The sequence below is a fragment of the Danio aesculapii genome, chromosome 7, assembly GCF_903798145.1.
Source record: "Danio aesculapii chromosome 7, fDanAes4.1, whole genome shotgun sequence".
Classification (NCBI taxonomy): domain Eukaryota; kingdom Metazoa; phylum Chordata; class Actinopteri; order Cypriniformes; family Danionidae; genus Danio; species Danio aesculapii.
Window position 1 is genome coordinate 57,240,244 of NC_079441.1, and position 17,500 is coordinate 57,257,743.

Here is a 17,500-nt window from a genome sequence, read left to right on the forward strand (position 1 = left end):
GTTGCTTGGCAACGGAGAGATTGTTAGGCATATTAACATTCTTGCTTTTGAAAGGAAGTTTCAAACTGTAGTGTCCGTCCTTGAGGCTTACAGACTCTTTCATGATCTCAGTGAACTTAGTATCTTCTCTAGACATACCTTCTTGGTCTTCAAACAAGTTCTCATTGAAGTCATGTTGATATTGCTCCTCCAATAGCAATTCCAATTTTTTAACATCAATTCTGTTCACTGTAGCAGTGCAACGTTCATTTTGACAACTACCAATTGAACCATTTATAACCCACCCCAGTAGGGTTCGAATGGCATACGGCCCGTCTCCATGACTATTCACAACTTCCCAGGGCTCAAATAACTTAGAGGCATTGGTACCAATCAACAATTCTATGTCCGCTTGAATGTGTACAGAATCAAGATATGGCCACTCAGCCAAGTCCTCTTTCTTGACAATGTTAGCTGGGCTTACAAGCATCTTACTTTGTGTGTAAACTTCTGGTAGCCTGTAAAATTTTTCACCAGAGAGGTTTGAAATCTCCAAGTTGTTTACAACATAGCTTGTGACTGTAGATTTGGGACTCATTGTGAGAAGTGAAATCTTTGTTTTACATCCATTTATATTTAACCTCCTCATATAACTCTCTTAACAAAATGTAGAAGTACTGCCGGTATCCAAAAAGTCTGGATGACTTTATTGCCCAAAGCAGACTTAACTTGTACTGGAAGTATAGGAAGAATGCCATTGCTGTTCCCAGCCCCTGTATGATTACAAGCCTGTGTACATACAAGTGCATTGTTTACTGTTGGTGTAGTTGTTTTATAGGGAGACTGCCATCAGTGTTAACAGCAGTATCAACTTTCTGTTTGAAGTGTATGTGCATAACAGTAGGATGTCTTTGATGGCATGTTTTGCAAATTAAACGTTTTGCACAATGTTTACTGCTATGTCCAATGTAAAGGCAGCCAAAGCAAACCGCCTTTTCCTTTAAAAAGCTCACCTTTTCCCTGAGCTTTGTTTTCTCAAACTGTTTATATTGTTCTAAACAGTGATTTTGAGAACAAAACAGACAAGTGACAGGATTACTCACTGTGGCTTTGAACTGGCAGTTCGAATCTTTAGTCTTTACCTTTGTTTCCTTGGCTGTGTGTCCATCAACATCAGTAATACTGGTGGCAAAGCTGTTACCTTTAAATTTAGACTTTGATATAAATTGTGGACTACGTTTGTCCACCTTCTTCGGCCTACTGATCATTGCTTTGTCCACATTCTGAATACATCAAAATATTGGATCAGAAAGGATTTTAACCTGTCGCTCAATAAATGAGACAAGATCATTAAAGGATGCTCTGCGATCACGATGATCTAGAAGATCATATGCTGCAGTTCTCCATTTCTCTTTTAGCTTAAATGGAAGCTTTGAAACCACAGTTCTCATATTGGCTGGCATATCGAGTTCTTTTAAGTACTGTACCTCTGACATTGCAATACAGCAACCTTGTAGAAAAACAGCATAATCTTGAAGAGCTGTAATGTCTTCTCCTTTGACTGCTGGCCACTGAAGCACCTTTTCCATGTAGGCAGCAGATACAAGATGATAATTTCCAAAATGCTCCTTAAGCATAGCTATAGCTGCTTGATAACCCCTTTCAGGCCTCATGTTCATGCAGCTACGAACAATTTCCTTTGGACGTACCTTTGTATATTGCTCTAAAAAATACAAGCAATCTCCTTCGCTGTTTGTTTTGTCTTCAACACAATACTGGAAAGTTTTCATAAATGAATTAAATTATAAAGGATCTACTTCAAATATTGGAATTTCACGTGGAGGAAGGTAGCTAGCTTTTTGCTGCTGAATTAACAAATCTGTCATTTGTTGCTGTTTTTTAACCACACTTACTACTGCATGCGATGGATCCACAGCATTTGAAGAAGCCTGATGTCCTATGGTGGGTCCACTTGGCTGTGTACTGTGTGTTGCAACCCCTTTGTGCACTGGAACAGAAGTTTGAGCATGTGGCTGCTGCACACTTTTCGATGTTGGTGATAATGATAGACCATCATAGTAAGTAGTGGCCACTGTTGATTTAACAGGAAGGTGAACTGAAGTTGCTGCTTTTGGCTTTGCTCCTTTGGTAAAGTATGATTCCATCCCATCGGACACCATACTTCCACTGGTTTGATGCTCAAACATTTTGAGAACTGATAACTTTGCAGGAGAAGCTGCTATCTCAACATCAAGATCCAATTGCTCCCTTTGCTTCCTCAATTTTTCCACTTGCTCCTTAATAACATGTCTTTCTTTTAAAGATTCTGCACAAGCAACAACAGCAGCTCTTTCAGCCTCCGCTAGAATGCGTGCTTGTTGGACAGATGACTTGGATTTAGAGCTGGATCTACTATGTCGACTCGACCTGCTACTGCTCACCCGGGTTTCAACATTGGAAACACTATCATTGGGATTTATTTCACTATCAGCACACTGCATTTCAAGTTGACGCTGGTCCATCCATTTATTCACAACAGCACAAAATTCTTCAACCCACAGCAATTTTGCTTTAAACCATGTTTCATGTTTCTCTCTTTCTTCAATGGGTAATAAAACCAATAAAGACTCATGTGCTTCCCTTGCCTCTTTGAATTGAGATTGAAATGTTTCAAATGTGCTTTTAACCTGCCTTTCATTGTCAGTGTTAGTCATAAGATCATATAGTGTTCTTTTAAGATTTGCTGCTTTTTTTAAAGTTAGATTTTCTCAGATTTTGCAACATATTAACTTTATGGAAAAACCCTTTTTTAGTAAGCTTAATCTCACGTTTTTGAACCGATTGGTCTTGTTTACCATTACCCTGTACAACCTGTGTTTTATCCTCGTCAGGATCGGTCAAGTTTGAAACACCAGTTTAATTTTATCAGCCATTTGAATCGTAAAATATTCACTGTATATTTACATCATATACACAGCACTTACTTGACACAAACTCATTGTAAACACTGACAAATAAACCATAACAAACAAACAAACCCCCTTTTTTTTACTGTGTGCGCACACCCTTTTTTTTCTTTTAAATGGCCATGTAAAATGTCAAGTCAGTTTGATGGTAGCTCGAGCTTTAAAAATGTCACATCTCATACCTTCATAATCCAATGCTTGTGTAGATCAGGACTGAAGAAACAATTGAGTCCTCGTGCGCTGCTCCTTAGCCAAATGCGTAGCTCCTTTGTTGCTTTACCAGTTGGACAAACACAGAGGTAATGCACGTCGTTCCCAGGAACAGCCTTTCCAATCCAGCCGCCACTATCACACGAGCAATCAACGCGCCCCTCTTCTTCCTGCAGATCGGATCATTCGACTTTTCCTGTAGTCTGCAGCATGATCCGGTTCAGTCTTTTGTAATAAACTTTGCAAACAAAGCTCTTTATCAAAACCAGCTGCAAACAGCGGTTAAACTTTTTGACTTTAAGTGTAGATGCGTATATTTTGGTCGCTGGTTCTGACGAGTTTGTTGCTTGAATGGGTTAATAATAAAGTGAAACGTCCATACCTTTGCAAATAGAGTTGGATATTCCAATCCGTTTATTGTCCATTTTGTCAAAATTAAAAAAGTAAACATCAAAACAAATATAAGCCCGTTCTCACAGCCATGACGGTCAAAAAGTTTGTTTGACCTTCTTCTACACCCCTCAGCTCCTCGTGAGGAGAGCATAAATACCATATACACCCTCTAGTGGCGTGAAAGAAAATTGCAACCCATAAATGGATTCAACAACTCGGATTTGATGAACCAGAGTTAAGTTATGTTTTAACAGGGGAGGCAAACACTCTATCACACAGGGCTATGTAGTTTTGTATTGTGTTCTTTTTTTAATAATAAAAACCTTCATTTCAAAATGGCATGATGTGTTTACCTGTGTCGTTTTTGACTAATTTAAAAATTAGTTTGATGATCTGAAACATTAAAGGGCATCTATTTTACATCTTTTCCAAGATGTGAGATACGTTTTTGGTATTTTCAGAATTATACCCTGCTAAAAAAATGTTACTTTTGGGGTATTGCAGCTGGTTTTGTAGCCCCTTCCGACATACATGGCTGCTTCTCCTGCGTCATGTCAGATAAACAATGAGTTAGTGACACACATGACTAAAGCATAGATCTTTATTGATTGAGAGATCTGATTATAAGAAATACCACAGCGAGACTGAACCAGAAAGTTTCCCAATGTTTTTTTATGTGTTTGTTGTAAAGTTAATTCAAGCCTTTCTGCAACAATGAGTCACACACAATGCCTTTACAAAGTTTGTAGTACACACACATTTATCTTTGGACTGTACTTGTGGCAAATGTGACAGGATACAAGTTAATATGCACTTCTGTAAAGATAACTGTTATGTTACTCTACAAAATAAACCTTATTTAACGTTTACAAATGGATTGAAGTATTCTCTTTCATAGTTGTACTGACAGTATGCAGCTGTGCTGATTTCAGCAGTTATGAATTACAGAGTCATTTACTGTATCTTCATCTTCATTACAAAAGTGCACTGTTTTAAAAAATGTTTTTAAACATGGAAATGGTTTTTCAGCTGCAGCCGATCATAGATAGTTGGAACAGATTTTTAAATCCCACTTTCTTTGCACATCCTGCTTTGTGGACATGACTATATGCGTTACTATGGAGACATGTTAATACACGGCTGTCATATAATTTAGTGTGTGGGGAAAACCTCACTGCTACAGCATGGCTGTTTCTCAATATGTGTTCTTCAGCGGTCTTGCGTCCTCGTGTTCTCGTGTAACGTCATCATCAGCTGCCAAAGTTTAGTTTTATACTCTAGACCACAAGAATGGAGGACTCGTGAAACTTCCCGTATGTGTTCTTGATATCGAGGATGCACAAATGCAGACTTGAGCACCTAACTCGATCTAGAAGTCCCAGAAGTCATTGCGACTGGAGATTGGAAGTGCAGCATTTTATATATATTTTATTTATATTTTATAGTTCAGAGTTCAGAGATATAAGTTATTTAGATTAGATTAGATTAGATTAGATTAGATTAGATTAGATTAGATTAGATTAGATTAGATTAGATTAGATTCAACTTTATTGTCATTACAGATGTACGAGTTACGAAAGGCAATGAAATGCAGTTTAGGTCTAACCAGGAGTGCAGGTACAAAGTGCAGTTATAGAAAAACTATAGTGATATTTACAAATGGATGTACTATGAACATTATATACAGATTATATTAGCTATAAACAGAGATATATTAGCTATAAACAGAGAAAAATGAATATATGCACAGGTTGCTATTAATAATCAGAAGTGTACAAATAGATAAACATAATTACAAATGCATATGTACAGTGGGTGTGTACATAAATAAAAATGTCAATGTGCAGTTGGTATGTACAGTTCAAATAAAAGAATCAGTGCAATGTAGTGCAATGAATATGTGCAATTTTTAAGTGTGCAAATGTTAAATAGTGCAGTGAGAGAAAATCCTTAAGAATACTGCATGCTCGGTGCAGACAGTGTTTCTTCTGGATGTCCTCTATCGCTGGCAGTGTGGTCCCTGTGATGCGTTGGGCAGTTTTCAACACCTGCTGCCTTATGCTCAGCAACAGAGCAGCTTCCATACCAGACTGCTTTTTATTGTGCAGCGGTAGAAGTTCACCAAGACGGATGATGAAAGCTGGTTCTTCTTAAGTTGCCTTAAGAAAAATAGGCGCTGATGAGCCTTCTTGACCAGGCTGGAGGTGTTGGTGGTCCAGGAAAGGTCCTTTGCGATGTGGGTCCCCAGGAACTTGAAGGATGAGACATGCTCAACGACCATCCCATTGATGTGGATGGGACGGCAAGATGGCGGCGCGTTCAGTTCGCGAAGCCCAGCGTCTGTCCAGTTTCTGCAATTTTGCAATATTATTCCTGCTCATTTCAGGTCTGTTCGTGCAGAACAGCAGTGCCTTTACATCGTACACCCGACAGGACATCTTGGATATTGGTTTGTGCATTCCGGACAGTTTTATTAACAATCTTCGACTCATCCCTGAGATCGCCAGAACACCCGGGCCTGAGAGACCTACCCAGCCGGGCGGAAGTGCTCGAAGGCGGCGCAGAGAACGTAAACAAAGACGGGGGAAGCGCGGCGGGCTAAGAGCCAAGCTAAAGCTAACACCACACCGGCTCTCTTTACCCAGCATCTTTCTCGCCAATGTACGGTCACTGGTGAACAAAATGGATGAGATTCGACTGCGCATCAACCACAGCAAAAGATTATGGAACTGTAATGTCATGATTTTCACAGAAACATGGCTAAACAGCAGGATACCAGACAACGCTATATCGCTAACGGAGCATCAAACATTCCGAGCAGACAGAACGGCGGATGACTCCGGTAAGACCAGAGGTGGAGGATTATGGATTTATATTAACAAAGCTTGGTGCACAAACTCTGTTGTCGTTGGGAGACATTGCTCTGTTAACCTGGAATTTCTAATGGTTAAATGTAGACCGTTTTATCTGCCACGGGAGTTTACCTCCACCATAATAACTGCTGCTTATATCCCTCCCGACGCTGATGCCAAGCTTGCTATGAATGAACTTCATGCAGCCATCAGCAAACAACAGACTGCTCACCCGAAGGCTGCTTTTATTGTTGCGGGGGATTTTAATCACTCAAACTTAAAGACAGTGCTCCCCAAATTCCATCAAAACATTTTCTGCCACACAAGGGGAAACAAAATTTTAGACCAAGTTTACACAAACATGGCTGAAGCATACGCTGTGACCCCCTCCCCCACTTGGGTCAATCAGATCCCCTTTCTTTGTTTCTCACCCCCAAGTACTCACCCCTCATCAACCGTGTGAAGCCATCAGTAAGGACCATCAAAGTGTGGCCAGCGGGGTGGACTCCACACTCCAGGACAGGTTTGAACACACAGACTGGAGTATGTTTGCTTCCCAGGCCACATGTGGCTCTCACACAGACATTGACAGTTACACTTCCTCTGTTCTGGAATATATCAACACCACCATAGACAGTGTTACAACCCAGAAACAGATCACCACATACCCAAATCAAAAGCGATGGATGAACAAGGAGGTGCGCCTCCTGCTGAAGGCACGCAACACTGCCTTCAGATCAGGGGATGCACAGGCCTACAGCACTTCCAGGGCTAATCTGAAGAGGGGCATCAAAAAGGCCAAGCACTGCTACAAGCTAAAGCTAGAGGAGCACTTTTCCAACTCTGATCCTCGGCGCATGTGGCAGGGCATCCAGGCCATCAGCAACTACAAACCCAGCCAGTCCACCCCCACAGCCACAAATGTCTCCTTCCTGAACGAGCTAAATGACTTTTATGCCCGCTTTGCAAGAGACAATACAGAACCCTACACCAGGAACACTACCTCAACCGACCACTCACCTATCACACTCACTTCCTCAGAAGTCTACACCGCACTGAGTCGGATCAATGTGCGTAAGGCTGCTGGACCAGACGGTATTCCTGGGCGCATCCTCAAAGCATGTGCAGAACAGCTCACTGGGGTATTCACAGACATTTTCAACCTGTCACTTAACCTAGCAACTGTGCCAACATGCTTTAAAACCACCTCTATTGTGCCAGTGCCCAAACACTCCAGCCCAACATGCCTGAATGACTACCGCCCTGTAGCACTCACACCCATCATCATGAAGTGCTTCGAGCGGTTGGTCCTGGCACATCTGAAAGACTCTCTGCCATCCACACTGGACCCACATCAGTTTGCCTACCGTGGCAACAGGAGCACAGAAGATGCCATCTCCATAGCACTGCACTCTGTCCTCACACACCTGGACAATAAAAACACTTATGCACGAAAGCTGTTTGTTGACTTCAGCTCAGCAGTCAACACTGTCATACCCTCTAAGTTACTGATCAAACTCAGAGACCTGGATATCGACACGTCTCTCTGCAACTGGGTTATGGACTTTCATATGGGTTATGGTCCATAACCCAGTTGCAGAGAGACGTGTCGATATCCAGGTCTCGAAGTTTGATCATTAATGGTATGACAGTGGTTGAATGCTGAGCTGAAGTCAACAAACAGCATTTGTGCATGAGTGTTTTTATTGTCCAGGTGTCTGAGTACAGAGTGCAGTCCTATGGAGATTGCATCTTCTGTGCTCCTGCTGCCACGGTAGGCAAACTGATGTGGGTCCAGTGTGGATGGCAGAGAGTCTTACAGATGTGCCAGGACCAACCGCTCGAAGCACTTCATGATGATGGGTGTGAGTGCTACAGGGCGGTAGTCATTCGGGCAGGTTGGGCTGGAGTGTTTCGGCATTGGCACAATAGAGGTGGTTTTAAAGCATGTTGGCACAGCTGCTAGATAAAGAGACAGGTTGAAAATGTCTGTGAATACCCCAGCGAGCTGTTCTGCACATGCTTTGAGGATGCGCCCAGGAATACCGTCTGGTCCAGCAGCCTTACGCACATTGATCCGACTCAGTGCGGTAGACTTCTGAGGAGGTGAGTGTGATAGGTGAGTGGTCGGTTGAGGAAGTGATCCTGGTGTAGGGTTCTTTATTGTCTCTTTCAAAGCGGGCATAAAAGTCATTTAGCTCATTCAGGAAGGAGACATTTGTGGCTGTGGGGGTGGATTGGCTGGGTTTGTAGTTGCTGATGGCCTGGATGCCCTGCCACATGTGCCGAGGATCAGAGTTGGAAAAGTGCTCTTCTAGCTTTAGCTTGTAACAGTGCTTGGCTTTTTTGATGCTCCTCTTTAGATTAGCCTCGGAAGTGCTGTAGGCCTGTGCATCCCCTGATCTGAAGGCAGTGTTGCACCTCTTTGGTCATCCATGGCTTTTGATTTGGATATGTGGTGATCTGTTTCTGGGTTGTAACACTGTCTATGGTGGTGTTGATGTATTTCAGAACAGAGGAAGTGTAACTGTTAATGTCTGTGTGAGAGCCACAGGTGGCCTGGGAAGCAAACGTACTCCAGTATGTGTGTTGAAAACTGTCCTGGAGGGTGGAGTCTAGCCCCGCTGGCCCCCCTTTGATAGTCCTTACTGATGGCTTCACACGGTTGATGAGGGGTGAGAACTTGGGGTTGAGGAACAAAGAAAGGTGATCTGATTGACCCAAGTGGGGGAGGGGGGACACAGCAAAGGCTTCAGCCATGTTTGTGTATACATGGTCCAAGGTTTTGTTCCCCCTTGTATGGCAGAAAATGTTTTGATGGAATTTGGGAAGCGCTGTCTTTAAGTATGAGTGATTAAAATCCCCCGCAACAATAAAAGTAGCCTCCGGGTGAGCAGTCTGTTGTTTGCTAATGGCTGCATGAAGTTCATTCAAAGCTAGCTTGGCATCAGCATCGGGAGGAATATAAGCGGCAGTAATAACGGTGGAGATGATCTCCCGTGGCAGATAGAATGGTCTACATTTAACCATTAGAAATTCCAGGTTAACAGAGCAATGTCTCCCAACGTTTGTGCACCAAGCTTTGTTAATATAAATGCATAATCCTCCGCCTCTGGTCTTACCGGTAATCCGCCATTCTGTCTGCTCGGAATGTGTGATGCTCAGTTAGAGAGACAGCATTGTCTGGTATCCTGCTGTTTAGCCATGTTTCTGTGAAAATCATGACATTACAGTTCCATAATCTTTTGCTGTGGTTGAGGCTCAGTCGAATCTCATCCATTTTGTTCACCAGTGACTGTACATTGGCAAGAAAGATGCTGGGTAAAGAGAGACAGTGTGGTGTTAGCTTTAGCTTAGCTCTTAGCCCGCCACGTTTTCTCCATCTTGGTTTTCGGTCTTGACGCTGCCTTCGAGCACTTCCACCAGGCCGGGCAAGGCGCTCAGCCTCAGGTGTTTTGTCGATCTCAGGGATGAGTCGAAGATTGCTGATAAAATGGAATGCACCGGAATGCACAAACCAATATCCAAGATTTCCTGTCGGGTGTACAATGTACACTAGGCACTACTGTTCTGCACGAACAGACCCGAAATGAGCAGGAATAAAACTGCAAAACTGCAGAAACTGGAGAGATGCAGAGTCTCACGATGTGTACACGCCGCCATCTTGTCTTTTTTTTTTTTACCTCAGGAGTTTCCCTAAAAGAAATGGTATAAGTAAACATTAGCATGAAAATCTTAATAAAGAAATAAAAACACATTAAGGGTGTTTATTTGCTGAAATTTGTATTAAAATAAGTTTTATTTGTATTGTGCAATGTATATTTATAAAGTTTTTATGCATAGTATATATTTTAAAAGGGGAAAAACAATAATTATTGTATGAATGCTGTAATGTTTAAATAAGTTTTCATTAAAACATGCGTTCTTGGAATTGAGAAACAGCCCATGTTGTGGTGGGCCTCAAAACTGCTGGGATTTAGATCCTATTTTGATGTAAGGAAATTTTTTTAAAAAACTTGTGTTGTTTAGATCTGTGTTTCTATCACTCCAATATGACTGTGGACACACTACAGCTAAACACAGTTGTGTCCAAACAGCTTCCAAAAGTTAAATTCTAAAGTGTGACAAACATGCAAAAAGAAAAAAAAAATCAGTAAGGGGCAAACATTTTTTCACACCACTGTATATTTGATATAATCTGCAGAAAATGCTTTGTGGTGTTAACAATTATGTTGGTTCAGAGAAAATAAAGGAAATATTTCAGTGATTTACATTGTTGCACAATATTATTGAAAACTGGGTTTTAAGAGAGTTTATTTTCAGAAAGTCTGCAAGGCTAAAAGTGTTAGTGGTTGAAGAAACACCCCTTCACTGCTGTCACAACCAACCAATCTTCTTTAAGGCTCTATTTCCTTTCCATTCAAATATAAAGCCTGTAAGGCCACTTTAATTGATCTCATATGTCTCTCTTTGTGTGCGCGTGTGCTTGTGTATGTCTGAGTCAGCATTGTGCTCTCAGCAGTAGAAAGCTCAAGAACAGCAACATTTTCCACTCAAGCTTCTCTCTAAGAGTACAGTATACCTCAGTCTCTTATGTGTTCAAGACTATAAACCTGTTAAGACACCTCCACCAACAAACCCACTCATAAGTTATTAGGTTTTAACAGTCATTATAACCTACAGATCACAGCACAGCACATTTCTCTCTCTTTTTCTGTGTGTATGTATGAAGGGCAGTAAGAAGATGGATGTATGATAGTGTTGATGTACTGAGAATTAACTACAGAAAGATCTTGAACATAAAGTATCACAAAAAAGACAGATTTTCACACCCAAGGCCCTGCAATATCTGTAAAATACATACACTAGAGTAGAGATTTTAAACTCTGGCCCTCAATGTCCACATTTCTGCACAGTTTATCTCCAACCCTAATTAAACTAATCTGAACAAGCTTTAGGATTACTAGAAAAGCTACAGACAAGTTTGATCAGGGTGGACCTCAGAGTCCAAAATGTCAGCACATATCTAAGTTTTTTTTTATTTTAGCTAAACAAAACATTACTGGTATTAAAAAAGTCCCTAAAGCCCAGCACAGAAGTTTGCATAAATTAATTATTTTAACATTTTTCAATATTGAAGTCATATATGAGCACACGTTTAGCAGTGTGATGGCTGGATTGTAGCCACTGTTCCCACTGGACTGCTGTTGTTACATAACAGTTTAAAGGTAAGAATGTAATTGTTTGTTTAGAGCTGCAATATGCAATTTATTAAAAAAGATTAGTGCTAATTTGAAAATTTGTTTAGATGATTTCAGAGATGTGAATTACAATGTGTAAGTGGCTGTTCATTGCACAAATACCTCTTCCAAATGTTCCTTACTGTCCAGTGGCTACAATCCAGCCATTATACTGTATGTATTTTACATTTATATCTGTGGTAAGGAGCTTTTTGAAGCGGTATTTGAACAATGAACATCCACTTGTACACTGTAACTCACATCTCTGAATTCATCTAAACATATTTTCAAATTAGCACTGTACTTTTTTCAGTAAGCTGCATATTGGAGTCCTAAACAATGGCATTCTCACCTGAAAACTGTTATGCAATGACAGATGTATTGAAGAACTACAGTGCATCCGTAAAGTATTCATAGCGATTCACTTTTTTTCAAATTTTTTATGTTACAGCCTTATTCCAAAATAGATTAAATTCATTTATTTGCTCAAAATTCTACACACAATACCCCATAATGACTTATATCATACCATAATGATTTTTTTTTTAATTTTGTTGCAAATTATTAAAAATAAAAAACCTGAGAAATCACATGTACATAAGTATTCACGGCCTTTGCTCAATACTTTGTTTATGCACCTTTGGCAGCAATTACAGCCTCAAGTCTTTGAATATGATGCCACAAGCTTGGCACACCTGCCTTTGGGAATTTTTGCCCAATTCTCTTTGCAGTACCTCTCAAACTCTATCAAGTTTGATGGGAAGCGAAAGTGTACAGCCATTTTCAGATCTCTTTCCGTAGGTGTTCAACAGGATTTAGGTCTGAGCTCAAGCTGGGCCACTCAAAGACATTCACCAAGTTGTTGTGAAGCCAATCTTGCTGGATTGCTGCACAGATGGTTGTCTTTCTGTAAGGTTCTCCTCTCTCCACAGAAGAACGCTGGAGCTCAGACAGAGTGACCATCGGGTTATTGATCACCTCCCTGACTAAGGCCCTTCTCCCCTGATCAGTCAGCTTAGACGACCGTCCAGCTCTAGTAAGAGTCCTGTTTGTTCCAAACATGTTCCACTTACGGATAATGGAGACCACTGTGCTCATTAGGACTTTCAGAGCAGCAGAATTTTTTTTTTTTAACCTTCCCCAGCCTTGTGCCTCGAGACAATCCTGCCTTGAAGGTCTACAGTCAATTCCCAGCTACGTGTATGTTGGACCCAATTCCAACAAAATTACTGAAAAAATTGAGAACCTCTTCTTAACGTTATCAACTCTTCTTTATCTTTAGGCCATGTTCCAAATCCTTACAAGCTATCTGTATTAAGCCTATTATTAAGAAACCACAACTGGACCCCAGCAACGTTGCTAATTATAGGCCTATTTCAAATCTTCCATTTATGTCTAAAATGCTAGAAAAAGTTGTTTCTGCTCAATTATGTTCCTTTTTGCAGACGAAAAATGTTTTTGAAGTGTTTCAGTCAGGTTTCAGAGCTCATCACAGTACAGAAACCGCATTAGTGAAAATAACCAATGATCCACTCTTAGCTGCTGACCAAGGGTGCATCTCGCTATTAGTTTTACTCGATCTTAGTGAGGCATTTGACACCATTGACCACGGTATCCTCATAAATTGCTTAAATTCTACAGGTGTCCAGGGACAGACTCTACAATGGTTTAAGTCATACTTAGCTGACCATTACCAGTTTGTGAATATTAATGGACAGCCTTCACAAGTCAGCCCAGTAAAGTATGGGGTGGCTCAGAGATCAGTTTTAGGCCCTTTGCTGTTTACAATATACATGAGACCCCTGGGAGACATTATTAGAAGACATGGGATCAGTTTTCACTGCTATGCAGATGATGCTGAATTATATATTTCAACTAAACCTGATGAGACGTCTGAACTGTCTAAGCTAACTGAGTGTATTAAAGATGTTAAAGACTGGATGACCAACAATTATCTGCTCTTAAACTCAGACAAAACAGAATTATTACTTATTGGGCCTAAATCCTGTACACAGCAGATCTCACAACTGGACTTACAATTAGAGGGATACAAGATTAGCGTAAGCTCTACTATAAAAGATCTGGGTGTCATATTAGACAGCAATTTAACTTTTAAAAATCATATATCCCATGTCACAAAAACTGCTTTCTTTCATCTGAGAAATATTGCTAAGTTACGAAGTATGCTATCCATCTCAGATGCATAAAAGCTAGTCCACACTTTTATGACTTCTAGGCTGTACTACTGTAAAGCATTGTTTGCTGGCTGCCCAGCATCCTCTATTAACAAACTTCAACTAGTACAAAATGCAGCTGCCAGAGTCTAGAGCAACAAAATAAAAAATCATTTTTCACATTGTCATTATAGGGTATTGTGTGTAGAATTTTAAGGAAATATAGGAATTTAATCCATTTTGAAATAAGCTTGTAAGATAAAAACATGTGGAAAAAGTGAAGCGCTATGAATACTTTCTGGATGCACTGTATGTGAGAAAGTCCTCCACCATGACACTTGCAGTGGTAATGCTGCAAAGTGAAACCCACTAGATTATGACTTATGATCTACAAGATGTATGTGATTTTCTATGCAATATCATTAAGCATATTTTAATTTACAACCCCAACTCAGAAAATCTTGGGACAGTATGGAAAACGCAAATAAAATAGAAAGTAGTGATTTCTATATTTACTTTGACTTGTATTTCATTTCAGATAATACAACAACCATTATTTAATGTGACTGTTTCAAAATAAAGACATATTCCAATTTAGGTTCTTGCAACACATTCATAAAAGGTTGGAACAGTAAAACATTTACCACTTTGTAATGTTTGTATTGTCTCTTTTGGAGACAGGTCGAGACTGCAGGCAGGCCAGTCAAGTACCTTTATCCTCTTCCTCCACAGCCAGAAATGTGTGCAGAATGTGGTTTTGCATTGTCTTGTTGAAATATGCTTGGGCGTCCCTGGAAAAGATGTTTTTCTTGAAGGCAGCACATTGTGCTACTTTTCAGCATTAATGATGCCATCACAGAAGTGCAAGTTACCTCTGCCAAGGGGATTGACACAACCCCATACCATGACAGATCCTGGCTTTTGGACATTATTTAACCAGTTTACCTGATTACTAGCTAAATTGCTTTTGCTAAACTTTTTTTGGAATGTGTTGTGGATCTGAATGAAGTTGACCAGACAAATCATGAAATATTTTTGTGTTGTCTACAATGAAATACAAGTCAAAGTAAAATTGGAATTTCACTACTTTTTTTATTTACGCTTTCCATACTGTCCCAACTTTTTCTGATTTGGGGTTGTACTTGTATGTATCTATGCTTTTACATTACTTTAAATTAATAAAAATTAATGTCAGAGTTTAAACCAATGCACTCTCTGACCCTATGTCTCCTTGTCTCCATTTTTTCCTCAGGTGGTTTGAATTGAAGAATCGTAGCAGAAACAGATCGACCTCACCTCAACTCACCTCACCATGCATTTTTCTATCAATTCATCTCGCCTTTTCTCTTTCTTCTTCAGTTCTTTATTTCTCCCCATCCTATTACTTTATGTCTCTTTTCCCTTTCAAGCTGATGCCCAAGATTTAGACCAATCTACCTCCAACTGTTCCCAGAACGACGTGTGTGCTGACGGGGTCCTGTTACCAGTGTGGAATCCCCAGAACCCTTCAGTTGGTGACAAAGTGGCCCGTGCTATTGTCTACCTGGTGGCACTAGTTTACATGTTCTTAGGGATGTCAATCATAGCTGACCGTTTCATGACTGCCATTGAAGTTATAACTTCACAAGAGAAGGAGATCACTACAAAAAGACCCAATGGTGAAACAGTCACCACAACAGTCCGCATATGGAATGAGACTGTCTCCAATCTAACCCTAATGGCTCTGGGGTCTTCAGCCCCCGAAATATTGCTTTCAGTCATTGAGGTCTGTGGGCATAATTTTGAGGCTGGTTCTCTAGGTCCCAGCACCATCGTGGGCAGTGCTGCCTTCAACATGTTTGTAATCATTGGCCTCTGTGTCTATGTGGTACCTGAAGGTGAAAGACGCAAGGTCAAACATCTTCGGGTGTTTTTTGTGACTGCAGCGTGGAGCATGTTTGCCTACATTTGGCTCTATCTTATCCTTGCTGTATTCTCTCCAGGTGAGGTGGAAGTGTGGGAAGCTGTATTGACGTTCCTCTTTTTCCCTCTCTGTGTGGTCCAAGCCTGGATCGCTGATCGTCGATTGCTTTTTTACAAGTATGCACGCAAACGCTACAGAACCGATAAGGGTCGTGGAATTATAGTGTCTGAGGGTGGGGAGGAATTAGGGAAAGAGGCGGGATTCACAAAGATGGACATGTTGGAAATTGATGGAATCATAACTCATTTGGATGGTGTCTTGGGAGGGGAAAGTGGAATTGGTGGACGTGATCAAGAAGAGGAAGCCAGGAGAGAAATGGCCAGAACGCTAAAGGAACTGAAGCAAAGACATCCTGAGAAGGACATGGAGCAGCTCATAGAGATGGCCAACTATCAGGTATAAAAATAGATTAAAACTAATTTAAAAAATCATAACTATCCTAAAATTTAAGGTCACACTTTATTTTCATTGCCAGTTTGTTGTATTGAAGTTACATTGCAACAGCATGCCAACTAATTCTCATTAGATTATAAGTAGACTGTTAGGTTGGGTTTAGAGTTGGGGTTAGGGTTAGTGTAAGTTGACATGTACTTGCAAAGTTTCTTATAGTCAGTTGTCTGTTGAAGGAGCAACAGATATTAAGCAGGCAGTCTACTAATACTCAAATGGACCATCAAAATAAAGTGTTACCAAATATAATTATTAAAATTCATAAAATGTAATTATTTAACAATATTTTAAAAAAGTACAATTTTATAGTAAAAGTGGTGTGTCAAAACAACTTTTGCATATTTTTTCTCCACATGCTAATTGAAATGTAATGGTCTAAAATGGTTTTCTGTGCCACAAAAGCATCATTCAGCTTTAAGTAGATCTAACTGGATATTGTTTTAAGTTTTGCGGCCTAAAATGTGTGTAATTTTACACTATGATACTCTTCCACTTAATTTAAGAGACACACCTTTTTTTCCTCAAGATTTGTAATAAAATATAATTATTCTAATTTAGACTTCATAATTTTCTCATTTAGTATATAATTCTTCTAATTTAGACACTGTTTATTTTAATGTATAGACATTTCAAATTCAAAACTGTATTCAAAAGTTAATCAGCATTTAGAGGAAAAGAGGAAGGCACAGCCGAAATGTTACATTACATGTTACAATGTTACATTACTCTTTTACCAAAAAATGGTTGGCAGGGAATTTGTTTGGGAAACCTATTTGAAATTTAAATTAATCTCTGATTGAAATGTAACACAGCATGCTGGACAATTCAAAATAACTAGTTTACAGCTTTTCTTTACTGCTGAAAAATACAAAATTGCAGGTTCTGATGCAGCAGCAGAAGAGCAGGGCTTTCTACCGCATTCAGGCAACAAGGATGATGATTGGTGCTGGGAACATCTTGAAGAAACATGCGGCAGATCAGGCTCGTAAAGTGGTCAGCAGTGGGGAACCCCGAGAGCAGGAAGATGATCCTCATGTTACAAGAATAGACTTTGAACCTGCCCTCTACCAGTGCTTCGAGAACTGTGGATCCTTAAAACTTACTGTACAAAGGCATGGTGGAGATGCTGGGTGTACTGTTAAAGTGAGTTCTTAGTAAAACACTATATTTTATTCATTCCATCAGGGAATAGGAAACTTCTAAATCTAATCTGATCTTGAATATTAAATTATGGATATTATGGAGCAGATTATCTTCTGTTTATTTAATGAGA

At 40.1% G+C, this 17,500-nt stretch overlaps 1 protein-coding gene across 2 annotated transcripts in view; it reads left to right on the forward strand.

The window, feature by feature from the left end:
- Window positions 1-17,500, forward strand: part of slc8a4b (solute carrier family 8 member 4b) — a 130,221-nt gene that overhangs the window by 39,197 nt on the left and 73,524 nt on the right. For both annotated transcript variants that reach the window (XM_056462247.1, XM_056462248.1), the window contains exons 3-4: window positions 15,067-16,173; window positions 17,107-17,370. In XM_056462247.1, coding sequence (XP_056318222.1) covers window positions 15,127-16,173; window positions 17,107-17,370 — 1,311 coding nt within the window. In that variant the 5' untranslated portion in view covers window positions 15,067-15,126. The remainder of the gene's footprint in view (window positions 1-15,066; window positions 16,174-17,106; window positions 17,371-17,500) is intronic.